This window comes from Erythrolamprus reginae, chromosome 1, assembly GCF_031021105.1.
Source record: "Erythrolamprus reginae isolate rEryReg1 chromosome 1, rEryReg1.hap1, whole genome shotgun sequence".
NCBI lineage: Eukaryota > Metazoa > Chordata > Lepidosauria > Squamata > Dipsadidae > Erythrolamprus > Erythrolamprus reginae.
Window position 1 is genome coordinate 263,686,104 of NC_091950.1, and position 13,173 is coordinate 263,699,276.

A 13,173-nucleotide genomic window follows, 5' to 3' on the forward strand; every position below is an offset into this window, starting at 1 on the left:
GGATGGAAACTAATCCATTGGTTGGAATGGATGGAAACTAATCAAGTGGATGGAAACTAATCAAGGAGAAAAATCACCTGAAACTAAGGGGAAATGTCTTGACATAACAATCAGTGGAATGACTTTCCTCCAGAAGGTGTCGGTGTGCCATCACTTGAGAATTTTAGGAAAATATTGGAAAATCATTTGTCTAATATGGTCTAGGGCAGTGATGGTGAACCATTTAGACACTGAATGCCCAAACGGAAAGAGGCATGCATACACATGCAGAATTCATGCACATGTGTAGATATGCACAGACATGCACACATGCACAACAGAGACCTGAAGACCAGCTGGCTGGTGGAAGGTGGGGCATCCCAACCCCAGCAGCATGGCGATAGGTAAGATCTTTTTCTTTCGTAAGCTTCTGTTTTGTTGTTTCCAGGGAAACAGAAGCTCATGAAAGAAACACCATGGAGATCTGATAAGGGGCAATGGTATCGTGCCAGCAGAGAGGGCCCTGAGTGCCACCTCTGGCATGCATGCCATAGGTTCTCCATCATGGATCTAGGGCAGTGGTTCTCAACCTGGGGGTCAGGACTCCTTTGACTGTTTCACAGGGGTCACCTAAGACCATGGGAAAAGATAAATTTCCCATTGTGTTAGGAATTAAAGCTTCTATTCTGGCGCTTTGGAACATATTTTTACAATCCGACCAATCAGGCCAATCCAACCAATCAGGGTGTCCCTCTGACCTTCCTGCCAATCATCTTAAAGCTCTATTGGGAGAATTGGCGCTGGATGTATGGTTGGGGGTCACCACAACATGATAAACTGTATTAAGGAGTTGCAGCATTAGAAAGGTTGAGAACCACTGGTCTAGGGCCTCATGATTGAGCAGGGAATTGGACTAAAAAACTTCCAAGGTTCTTTCCAGCTCAAGTATTCTGTTAAGCTATGGATTGGTGCTGGGGCAGGTATTGTCCATGTGGTATAGATAACATAGTATTCCAGCCCAACTCAGTGGCATTCTAATACCTTTTAACTATTCAACTATTCAAAAGAACTACCCCAAATATGAGGAATAAAATTGTCACACTGAACATTGTGTGTGTTTTTATTTTATCCTTCTCCATATAAACATAATTTTTAAAAAATATATGAACTCTTAAGTCCAAACATTTATATTTGTATTTCCTTGGTAGCATATACATTGCTGTCTAGAAATGTAACTACAAGCTTTCATGCAACTTATTGGCCTTTCAAATCTGTTTCTACGGTTGAGCTATCCAGATTCCTAAGAGTAAGGGGCGAGTACAAGTGCACTAGAGTGCCTTCTGCCCCCTGTCCTATTGCTCTCCTATATCTCCTATTCCTTTCTTCTATTCCTATATCTCTTCTTCTATTCTTTCATTGATATGTTCTATTACTATATCTTCTTTTCTATTCTTTCTTAGATATATTTTACTATGAGTATTTCCTCTATAACCTTCATCATGTATTTTACTATGTGTGTCCTACATGGGAAGAAACCCGAATATGCCAAGGCCATCATACCTGTGCCCATGAAAATCTACAAAGTCTATTTCGGCCTTATTTTGGCCTCATCAACTTGCCATACCCACTGGGACTTGATCCTGCAACCTTTGCCTTGTAAGGCAGAGAATTATTCTCTAGGCTATAGTATTTATTTATTTATTTATTACTTAGATTTGTATGCCGCCCCTCTCCGAAGACTCGGGGCGGCTCACAACACGTGGAAACAAATCATAAATAATCTAACAAATTTAAAATTAAAAGATTTAAAAGACCCCATATACTAACAGACATACACACAAGCATACCATATATAAATTAAACATGCCCAGGGGAAGATGTTTCAGTTCCCCCATGCCTGACGGCAAAGGTGGGTTTTAAGGAGTTTACGGAAGGCAGGAAGAGTAGGGGCAGTTCTAATCTCCGGGGGGAGTTGGTTCCAGAGGGCCGGTGCCGCCACAGAGAAGGCTCTTCCTCTGGGGCCCGCCAACCGACATTGTTTAGTTGACGGGACCTGGAGAAGGCCCACTCTGTGGGACCTAATCGGTCGCTGGGATTCGTGCGGCAGGAGGCGGTCTCGGAGATATTCTGGTCCAATGCCATGAAGGGCTTTAAAGGTCATAACCAACACTTTGAATTGTGACCGGAAACTGATCGGCAACCAATGCAGACTGCGGAGTGATGGTGAAACATGGGCATACCTAGGTAAGCCCATGACTGCTCTCGCAGCTGCATTCTGCACGATCTGAAGTTTCCGAACACTTTTCAAAGGTAGCCCCATGTATCCAATCGCTTCAGCTCTGCACCAGGGAAGGGTTACATATTTTTGTGTCGAATCACCCTGGTGTATTGAAGGAACATCACAGCTCCTTATTTGCCTCTCGGCCCAACCCAGGGCCATTTCCAAGGCAGTTAATTTTATTGATAGCTGACAATTCTATCTGTATGTGTCCCATGTTTTTTTGCTGAATTTGAAAATTAAGGGAGATTAGGATAGATCTAGTTCAGCTTTATTTTGGCCTCATCAGCTAGCCATACCCATATATATATACCCACTAAAACCCTCATGGTGTATTGGACAAAATAAATAAATAAAAATAAATAAATAAAAATAATTACTTTAAATAATCACATATTCCATAAAATATCAGCCAGGTAACGTGAAAATATTTTTGAAACTGGTGGTGGTGGTGGAAATCTGGGAAGACTTGAAAGGATTTTGGAAGATACTTGTTCTTTAATGAAGATATTATTGTCCAGATTGAGAAATTTTTTTATTTGAATTCTCAGGAATGTATTATGAGAATGCCAAATATTACAGGAGAGGAAAGAAAAGAAAGGAAGGAGATGTATTATTTTAAATCGGATCTTCACAAAGCAATAGCATTCTCAGTACTGTGAAAACTCAAATGTTTAGATTTCTCATTGAAAGACTGCAGCAGTGCAACCCAATAAGTTTCACTGCTACCCTTGAGAGTGAAAAAGGACTCTTGAATTGAAGAGGCAGTTTCTGATTTAGTTATAGCCCGAAAACCTCTTAATAATTCTACGCACAAGATCTCAGGGTTACGTTTGCTGATTTTTATGGACTAAGACTTGAAAGTACTTCAGCCAAGTGTACAAAAATTGATTTCATTTTATTTGAACTTGAAGGAGGACCCTGTCCGCCAAATGGATTTACTTTGTAGCCTAGCTATTTCATTAATTACATTTTGAAAACCCAAACACAATGCTGCATCTGTGAATGGCACATGGCATTTATTTGCCGAAATCATTACAAAGGCTGCCAATATCAATGGGCACGTTCATCTTAATTCAGAAATGACTCTGCATTCACTTCGATACAGAAATAATTGAATTCTCTAAAACTCTGCCAGAGAAAATAGAGACGCATTAGCCTTTGGACCAAATCCAGCCTCTTACCTCTTTGTGTATGGCCTGTGAGATAAGATAGAAACATAGAAACATAGAAGACTGATGGCAGAAAAAGACCTCATGGTCCATCTAGTCTGCCCTTATACTATTTTCTGTATTTTATCTTAGGATGGATATATGTTTATCCCAGACATGTTTAAATTCAGTTACTGTGGATTTATCTACCACGTCTGCTGGAAGTTTGTTCCAAAGATCTACTACTCTTTCAGTAAAATAATATTTTCTCATGTTGCTTTTGATCTTTCCCCCAACTAACTTCAGATTGTGTCCCCTTGTTCTTGTGTTCACTTTCCTATTAAAAACACTTCCCTCCTGGACCTTATTTAACCCTTTAATATATTTAAATGTTTCGATCATGTCCCCCCTTTTCCTTCTGTCCTTCAGACTATACAGATTGAGTTCATTAAGTCTTTCCTGATACGTTTTATGCTTAAGACCTTCCATCATTCTTGTAGCCCGTCTTTGGACCCGTTCAATTTTGTCAATATCTTTTTGTAGGTGAGGTCTCCAGAACTGAACACAGTATTCCAAATGTGGTCTCACCAGCATTCTATATAGCGGGATCATAATCTCCCTCTTCCTGCTTGTTATACCTCTAGCTATGCAGCCAAGCATCCTACTTGCTTTCCCTACCGCCTGACTGCACTGTTCACCCATTTCGAGACTGTCAGAAATCACTACCCCTAAATCCTTTTCTTTTGAAGTATTTGCTAACACAGAACTGCCAATACAATACTCAGATTGAGGATTCCTTTTCCCCAAGTGCATTATTTTACATTTGGAAACATTAAATTGCAGTTTCCATTGCTTTGACCATTTATCTAGTAAAGCTAAATCATTTATCATATTACAGACACCTCCAGGAATATCAACCCTATTGCACACTTTAGAGTCATCGGCAAATAGGCAAACCTTCCCTACCAAACCTTCCCCTATGTCACTCACAAACATATTAAAAAGAATAGGACCCAGAACAGACCCTTGTGGCACACCGCTTGTAACCTGACTCTGCTCAGAATACTCGCAGATGGGTGGACAGGTGGTAGATCACCAGGCTCTGAGCTCCCACAGTCAGGGGCCAGGGTCTGGATGACCTGGGCAACAGTATTGTCTATCAGCAGTCTCCTTGCTGGTGATTCAAAAAGCAAGTGGCAATTGAGAGTCATTGGACTGCAAGGAGAATTTTTAAAAAAATTCTTATATAGAAGTAAATTTCTGAAGGAAAATGGATGCCCCAAACTAGATCAAATGATTATGCTTTTTCTCTAGTATAAAGAAACATAATAATAGAAGAGCAGCTGTGTGTTAGCAATATGATACATCAAGTAGTTTATTCTTATTAGTAACTGAAAACCTAGTTTTGATCGGAGTTGATAAAATATACTGCACACAAAATTTGTCTCTTTATACTTTGGTGAAAGGTTGTTCAGATTTTCTCCCCCATCCCGTATAAGTACTAAATAATGTACTTATGAGACAAAAGCAGAACTAAAGATTATTCTGCAACTGCTTCTGCAGACAATGTCCCTTTATATCTCATCCTCTCAGCTGATTGTTGTTGTCGTTGCTTTGTATCCCGATGAGGTTACAAAAGAGCCATATGGCGCTCAAAGAAGTGGAAAAATCAATTTATATGCCCCAAAGAAGCAGATGATATTTCAGAAGGTCAGTAAGCATTGTGAATTATTCTACAATCATCAACGTTAGAAGTTATGAATGAAATAGAAAAGTTTTGTGTCACATTTGGTAAGAGTTTTCTTTTCTTCTATGTATTTATTTTGTCAAGTACGTATTTGTAATATACAACGATATAACATTGTTTATATATAGTACATAAGATGGGTACTGATAAGAGGGAACAATTGGACAGAGATGGTAAGCATGGTGGTGTTTTTATGCATGCCCCTTACTAACTCCTTAGGAATCGGGTGAGGTCAAAAATGGACAGTATAATAAGGGTAAAGTTTTGGGGCTTTGGTGACAAAACCACAGTCAGGTAATGAGTTCCAGGCATTAACTACTCTGTTGCTAAAGTTGTATTTTCTACAGTCAAGTTGAGGCGGTTTACTTTAAGTTTATATTCTATTGTGTGCTCATTTATTGTCATGGTTGAAGCTGAAGTAGGTGTTGACAGGTAGGACGTTCTGGCAGATAATTTTATGAGCTATGTTTAGGCTTAGTTCTAAGCTTTCTAAGCCCAGGATTTCAAGTCTGGTAGTGTAAGGTATTCTGTTGCGAGTAGAGAAGTGGAGGGCTCTTCTATTAAACTATCTCTGGATACTTTCTAATGTATTTATGTACTATATTTCGTATAATTCAGTTGGATCTGTGCCTGTGCATTTTAACTCTCTAACATTTCATGCCAAATGCTTCAATCTACCTTCATACAAAAAAGATTACTCACATGTAGTAATCTTGATGATCTCAACTTTTCCATCCTGGAATAGTTTTTGGAAATGATGCCAAAATATATAGACAGAATAAAAAGAAAATCAAATTTCAATAAATAATCAGTAGTTAGATATTTAATGGAAGGGAAGGGTCCATTCCATTCTTCTTGCATACTATTGTTAATACTCAAAGGAGCAAGTCAAACATCAAATATTGACATTCATATTAAAAGTTAGCAGAAAATATATTCAATTTCAGTTTTTAAGTTGCATGCTTAAAGCCATGCTGATGAACACTAATCTGGTTCACAGAAATATAAGTCAGGTAATGCCTCCCTTTCTATTGGACAAATATGTTTATTGAAGCATTTTCCCCCCTGCCAATAATAGAAAAGATTTCTATTTCTTGCTTTCCCAATGCACATCTAAAACCAGTGTAATTAAAATGCTATTATTCATTTTTAAAAACAATTCTTTGTAGTCTTCATCAAAGAAGTCAAACAGTGGCTTACACACCATTTTCTAACTACCCGGAAGAAGAAATCAAGGCTTTATCTCAAGCTGCTGAAAAAATGGAAACTTCCACAAAGCACTTGAAAGGAAAACATCAGAAACGTAAACGCATGCTGTCTCCAAACGGTGAATAAATACAAAAGGATAATACTGGGAGTGGAACCATGTGGTTTGCTTGAGAGGGTTGTGTCTCTTAGATTAAAGTGGTACTGTTTTATTTTTTTTTAAAAAAAACCATTGCCATAGGTCAGTCTTAAATTTATAGCAGAACTTGAAGTCCCAGCTAAACACTTTAAATGTGTTAGGGAAAGAAAATGAGAGAGTGAAAAGAAAACTCTTATAAAACTATATTAGTACTTCAGGAGGGGAGGAAAAATCAAGTTTGCCAAATAAAAAGGACACATGAATCTTGTATATGATTATGAATATAATTTCTTTTTCAGGATATTTAAATAGTTATTGTTGTTGGTTGCATATAGTTTATTGTATATAAAAGGGTTGCTCAGTTTCTAGCTGTATATTCAGACATTTCAGATATTAACAAGCATTTGAGGTTTTTAAATATATTTTCCTTTATCTCTCTAAATGCCAAGGGACATTCATGAAAATTAGCAATTGGCATTTAAGCTTTTTGTGCTTATGTTATTTATTTGCATAGTTTAAACCATTTGCTCTCTATATAGTGAGTCAACAGGCTATGAATGTAACAGCTTTGTCAGAAATGGCTAATCTCTTGATGTGTACATAGAATTATGGCCAAGCAAGAAGAGAAAAAAACTCCACTGACCCTAAATTGTTATGCACTGGCATTCAGTATTGGGCTACTTTATTAGAGGTTAATGAAGCAGAGCTGTGACCTTGTATGGCTGCTCATTTCCCTTGTCCCACCTTTATAGGTTGCAGTTCTTAAGACCCCATTCAAGCCTGCATATAATGCTATACTTTCTGCCACAAAGACTATTTGTTCAAAAATAGCATTGGCCCACTTAAGGACATCAAAAATAAAACAGAGGAGCATGCAGGAAAATGGTAGCTGAAGTGAATCAGAAGAAAGTTTGAAAGAATCCCTTGAAAAGTTTATAAGAGCCCATGTTTCTACATCTGTGGTTTCCACAGCTAAACAGAGCATATGTCAGATATATGTCTGTGGATATTTTAAAGTTACCATTAAATCATTTCTACTAGTGGAACAATAAGAATTGAGGATATTTTGGTAATCACATTGGGGAACAATGTTTCACAAAATAGACCTAAAACAATTTTTAACAGATAGAAATGGATGAAGTTTTTATATATTTTCCATGAAACGTATGCAGTAATGGCAATAGATCTGCAACAGCATAAATACTTTTGCAAAAAGCAATAAACCAAGTATTTTAATGCTGCCCAGGCTCCTAGAGCTATTTAGATGACATCACAATTATTGAAGAAAATTGCTAGGTGAATCTTCGTAATCTTAAGGCAGCTTTGCCGAGATCAGTAGAACAAGGTATTTGAGCAAGACACAACAAACGCCAAATCTTTAAAACTAGGATAACAAATGGGAGTCCTATCATTGGTGTGCCAGGCCTACAGAAGTGTGCAGAGAAAAATCACATACTTGTGATTGACCCAAAATACGTCACAGCCATAATTCATTTTAGTATGCATTAATTATTATGACAAATTCTTGACATCAAGCTAATGTGTCAGTCCTTGAATACATTATTACAATTGGGGAGGACATGATAGTAGAGAAACATGGAGAAGAGATGTGTTGATTTTCTCACAACCTGGGGATTTTCGGAAAAATCATATTTGTTTTTCCTTGTCAGGAAACTAAATGAATACTGTCTCTACCCAGTATCATCAACTCAGAGATACACTGGGATCTAAAATCAGAAATATCTAGTCATCAAGATTTCTTTACCTAATCCATTTTCTCTTCCATGAATCTGTTTATAGAAGACTTCTTTTCACAAGAATCAGGAATCTTTTTTTTTTTGTTATCAAGAGCTTTATGAGAAGTCTTCATAGAAGCAAAGAAAATGGTGACATCATATATGATGTCTTTTACCACCATATAACCCACATTAATCGGTGAAGTTGGCATGCGATTCTTCACAACTAATACGGTTATCTTTATCTCATATGTCATGAGAGACTGCCTTCCCATAATGCTCTCTTATAGCTGTACAGAAGAACTATGCACAAACAGACAGGAAACAGCTGTGTTTGGTTTGGGCAGTTAAGCAATTCAACAAATACTTGAACAGAAAGGATGTGTATCCTGATCAAGCACTACTGACCATTTTCACTCCATAAAGAAGAATTTCCCTTATAGCAAGTGCTCAAATACATCATTGGGCTTGGTTCTTTGGATTGTACTGATATTAAAGGATACACAGATATGCAGATGATTTATCTCTCTACAGGAGAAACAATCTATAATATCCAGTTCGGATGGAGATACGTTTTTGGCATTGTTTTCTTTCCAGAGCTTGAAAATCTTCCTACCACAGCTAAAATTATTTGAAGGGAAACTAGGAACAAGCCAACACAATCTTAAATCTGTCCTACTGTTGAAGTCAAGCACTCAAATTTTGAAAAGCTGGATATTTTAAAATAATAAAGATGAAGGCACTAGCTCATAACTTTGTTTGTGGCTTAGAATAGACTAATGGTTTGTTTTCAAACTATCAAAATTGCCTACTGCTCCTGCCTTGGGTGCAGTAGGCAGTTTCAAAAAAAATAATATAGGCCTTATAGGATCATGTCTTTGAAATTGAATCCTTAAACCAATCTATCATACTCTGTGATAAGGTTTGCTATTCATAAAATATTATTGATGGGAAGAATTATGGCAATTTTTCTTAAAATTCCAGATCAGTTATCTAGTAAAGTTTTCCTTGTGGTTTCCAACATATCTGGATGTATGCCTGAAATGCTACCATCTAAGTGTCAAAACAACCCTGCAACAAATAAGTATAGAAGTATTAATGGAGCCTGCAACAACAGGTAAATCTTAGTATCTATATCTACATTTCTCATTTAAAGTAAACGCTAGCCTACTACTATATCACTTCAGAGTTTAGCATAGCAACAAATGAGGAATTTGCTCAGGGGCGAAATGTTCCTTGTTCGCTCGTGCCTGTCAGTCATCAAAGAGCTGGTCACGAAGGAAACGTGTGTTCAGTTCTGGAGACCTCACCTACAAAAAGATATTGACAAAATTGAACGGGTCCAAAGATGGGCTACAAGAATGGTGGAAGGTCTTAAGCATAAAATGTATAAGGAAAGACTTAATGAACTCAATCTGTATAGTCTGGAGGACAGAAGGAAAAGGGGGGACATGATCGAAACATTTAAATATGTTAAAGGGTTAAATAAGGTCCAGGAGGGAAGTGTTTTTAATAGGAAAGTCAACACAAGAACAAGGGGACACAATCTGAAGTTAGTTGGGGGAAAGATCAAAAGCAACATGAGAAAATATTATTTTACTGAAAGAGTAGTAGATGCTTGGAACAAACTTCCAGCAGACGTGGTTGATAAATCCACAGTAACTGAATTTAAACATGCCTGGGATAAACATATATCCATCCTAAGAGAAAATACAGAAAATAGTATAAGGGCAGACTAGATGGATCATGAGGTCTTTTTCTGCTGTCAGTCTTCTATGTTTCTATGTTTCGCCCACCCACCTGAATGCCACCATTTGGGTTCTTTTACCCTTTGTGCATGCACAGAGGGTAAACACATTTCATTCCTGAATTTGCTGAAGTCAAAGAGAAATGAACAGTGGACTTTGGCATTTCACTAGGCTCATTCCCATTTGGATGCAGAATATTAAATTATGGTTTAGTATAATGTACAAACTGGATCATGGTGTATTTTGCTTTGCTTTTCCCTTGTAACTGTTGAGGTTTGGTTCATTTGATAATGTGTCAACAGAGATGTGCTTTCTTGTAAAAATTGAAGCCTCGGCAGTGAAATAATGGGCATTTGGCAGGTTCAGAAGACATGAGTCTCCAAGCATAGATACAGCTACATTTAAACCCTAAATTATTTGTAGGTTGTCAATTTACTGTAGCTGCATTATACAATCATTTGGAGAAATTTATCATATAAATCATAATTATGTTCAGGTACAAATTTATTTTAAATCAGTGAACAAGAGGTTTTTTATACACAGATCGCCACTTGGCAGACTGCGGACTGTATCACTGGTTTTTAACTGCTTTCACTTGAGAAATTTTAAATGAATACAGGATTTTTATGTGCAATAGCAGAACTATCTGGCCTATGATGCTTTCAAGTGATCTATCTAATCATTTTTTAAAAAAATATTTACACACTTCTTCTTTCCCAGAAATCTATTGGAAAGCTTCTTCTACCAGAAACAGTCAGTTGTCTGCTAAAATATTAAAGCAATCAAGAAGAAAATAACTGGCTAAGCTGTTAAATTAACATATCATTATTTTTAATTGAGTGAAATAGCACTATATGCCAATCTTTATGCCATTTCAATAAAGACAAATCAACTGTAACTAATATGAATGCTTTATTAAGGCATATGTCAACCTTCAAGTGTGAATTATCACAGTTAATTAAGTGTATTACTGTCTCACACTGCTTTGCAAATTAAGCCCTTTAGTATACTGAAGATCAATCAAGTATTAATAAAATAATTGTTCTATACTGAGTGTCCATTCAGAGAGAAAAATCCTTGTATGAATAACAGTTTTCAATTTGACTTTTTTCTCCCCAATTTCCTCTCTTGGAGATTCAGCTTATAGATAATGCTTTTAAAATGAGTTGTTTGTTCTCCAATTGTTATTATTTTTATTATATACTGTTTCTTCTTTGGAGACCCAGATTAATCTATTTGAGCCTCTGTATTCTGAAACCATGACCTCATTTCCTCTGCACCCCCATCCCCTTCAGCTCTGCCTGCATGGCAAACTTCAGTGATCGTTCATTGTCCCATCTAAAGTTCCTACAGAAAAATAAAAACATAAGGAGGATATGATCAAGAACTAAGGATTACATAGACTTTGGTGGGATGTTTAATGCAAGGTTTCACAATAAAGTATTGAAAGTTGGAAATTGTCATCAATATCTCAAGCCCTCTTTTGTTAGAGTTCGTCAAAGTGGAGTGGGTTTGAATATTTTGAATCTTTTCCTACTGTGCTTTTTTAGCCTGGACTGTGCTGCCATTTATGAAATAGTTTATAATTATTATGTAATTATAGATTAGATGATAGATAGATAGATAGATAGATAGATAGATAGATAGATAGATAGATAGATAGATGATGGATGGATGGATGGATATATATATATATAGATAGATAGATGATAGATAGTTCAGCTGGTCACAGATTTTGAGGACCAGGAGACAGATGTGTATTAGTATCCTAGGCCAGTGTTTTTGCTATCTGAGCCTGAGTGTGAGAGTGAGGAAGAGTTAGAGACTGAGGGTCAACCAGACAGTGTAGCACCCCCAGTTATGGTATTAAGTGAGTTAGAGGAAGATGATGTTAGATGCCAGAGTCAGAAATTTAAGTCCAGAGAAGAGTATCTGAAAAGAAGAGGGTCTTGGTGTTAGTAGCTATATGGGATGCTTGACCATATAAGAGACAGTCTGCGGGAAGTGGGTGTGGTGAACAATTTTGTAATCATGATGGTTGGTGAATCAAAGCTGAGAGACCTTTGTACTTCCAGAGACCTTTTATCCCTGCCAGTTTCATGTTCTACAGAGCTTCACTGAATTGTAAGTTTGCTCAAACTGCCAGAAACACTTCAAGGACTGAGATTAATGACCCTTTGGCTCACAGCCCAAGTTTTCTTTTCTCAGGATCATTATGCCAGGAACGTTGCTGGCATGGATTGAAATTTAACCTGTTTTGTACTGGATTTTTACAATAATGTAGTTTTATTATAGATTATCTGAATGTGTGTGTGTGCTTCTTATTCTGATAGGACCTGGCCTACACAGAACAGGCAGGCAGGCGGGCAGGTAGATGGGCAGATGGGCAGATACTAATGAACTCCTCTGTTATGTGTGAATTATTCATGACAAGCATTCTTCCTGATTCTTTCTTGCCATCCTCCACAGTCACTCTCAATAATGGCTATGATGAGAATAATCAAGAACTGCGGACAGGAATGCCATCACCTCTCTGAATAATTGGTTCTACTATTCTTATTGTTGGAAGTTCTTTTTCTTTTTAAAGTTGAATGGTGGTGTGCCTTCCTGTAATTGAAATCCATTATTCTGTGTTTCCGCATTCTGGAACAGGTCCTGATACGGGTCTCCCTTTCAGGTATTCAATGACGGTTATCATAGCTGTCCCAATAATCTTTTCTCAGAATTAGACATACCCAGCTCCTCGAAGCTTTCTTTATAGGGTTCAGTTTTTAGTTCTCGGATCACTTTTTGATGCTTTTCTTTGAGGCTTTTCAATTTCTCTGAACTTTTTGGTGTCCATAACTGGGCACCAAACCTGAGCTAATTTACAACCATTTGTTTAGTAACTGCTTAATATTGCAACTGCACTGAAAAAAAAAGAAAGACTTATAATCAATCCTCACATTTCTGCCATTGTGACATCTCCATGGCTATGAGACCAAAATTTGGGCAACCAGCATTTTTAATGGTTGCATGTAATCACCATTTGCAATGTTCCCAGATGACAAGCAAATGACAGCATGATTCATTTATCAGCTGCAGTGATTTGCTTAAGAACCAGAGCAAAAAAAAAAGGTCAAAAAATCAGGTTCAACTGACTTAACACTTTCTTAAAAATGGAAATTCTGGTCTCAAGTTGAGGACTAC

At 37.2% G+C, this 13,173-nt stretch overlaps 1 protein-coding gene across 1 annotated transcript in view; it reads left to right on the forward strand.

The window, feature by feature from the left end:
- Nucleotides 1–309: 309 nt before the first annotated feature.
- The window catches only part of TPO (thyroid peroxidase), a 56,449-nt gene continuing 43,585 nt past the window's right edge, over nucleotides 310–13,173 (forward strand). Inside the window, 3 exon segments of the mRNA XM_070762172.1 lie at nucleotides 310–383; nucleotides 6,325–6,482; nucleotides 9,221–9,353. Coding sequence (XP_070618273.1) covers nucleotides 310–383; nucleotides 6,325–6,482; nucleotides 9,221–9,353 — 365 coding nt within the window.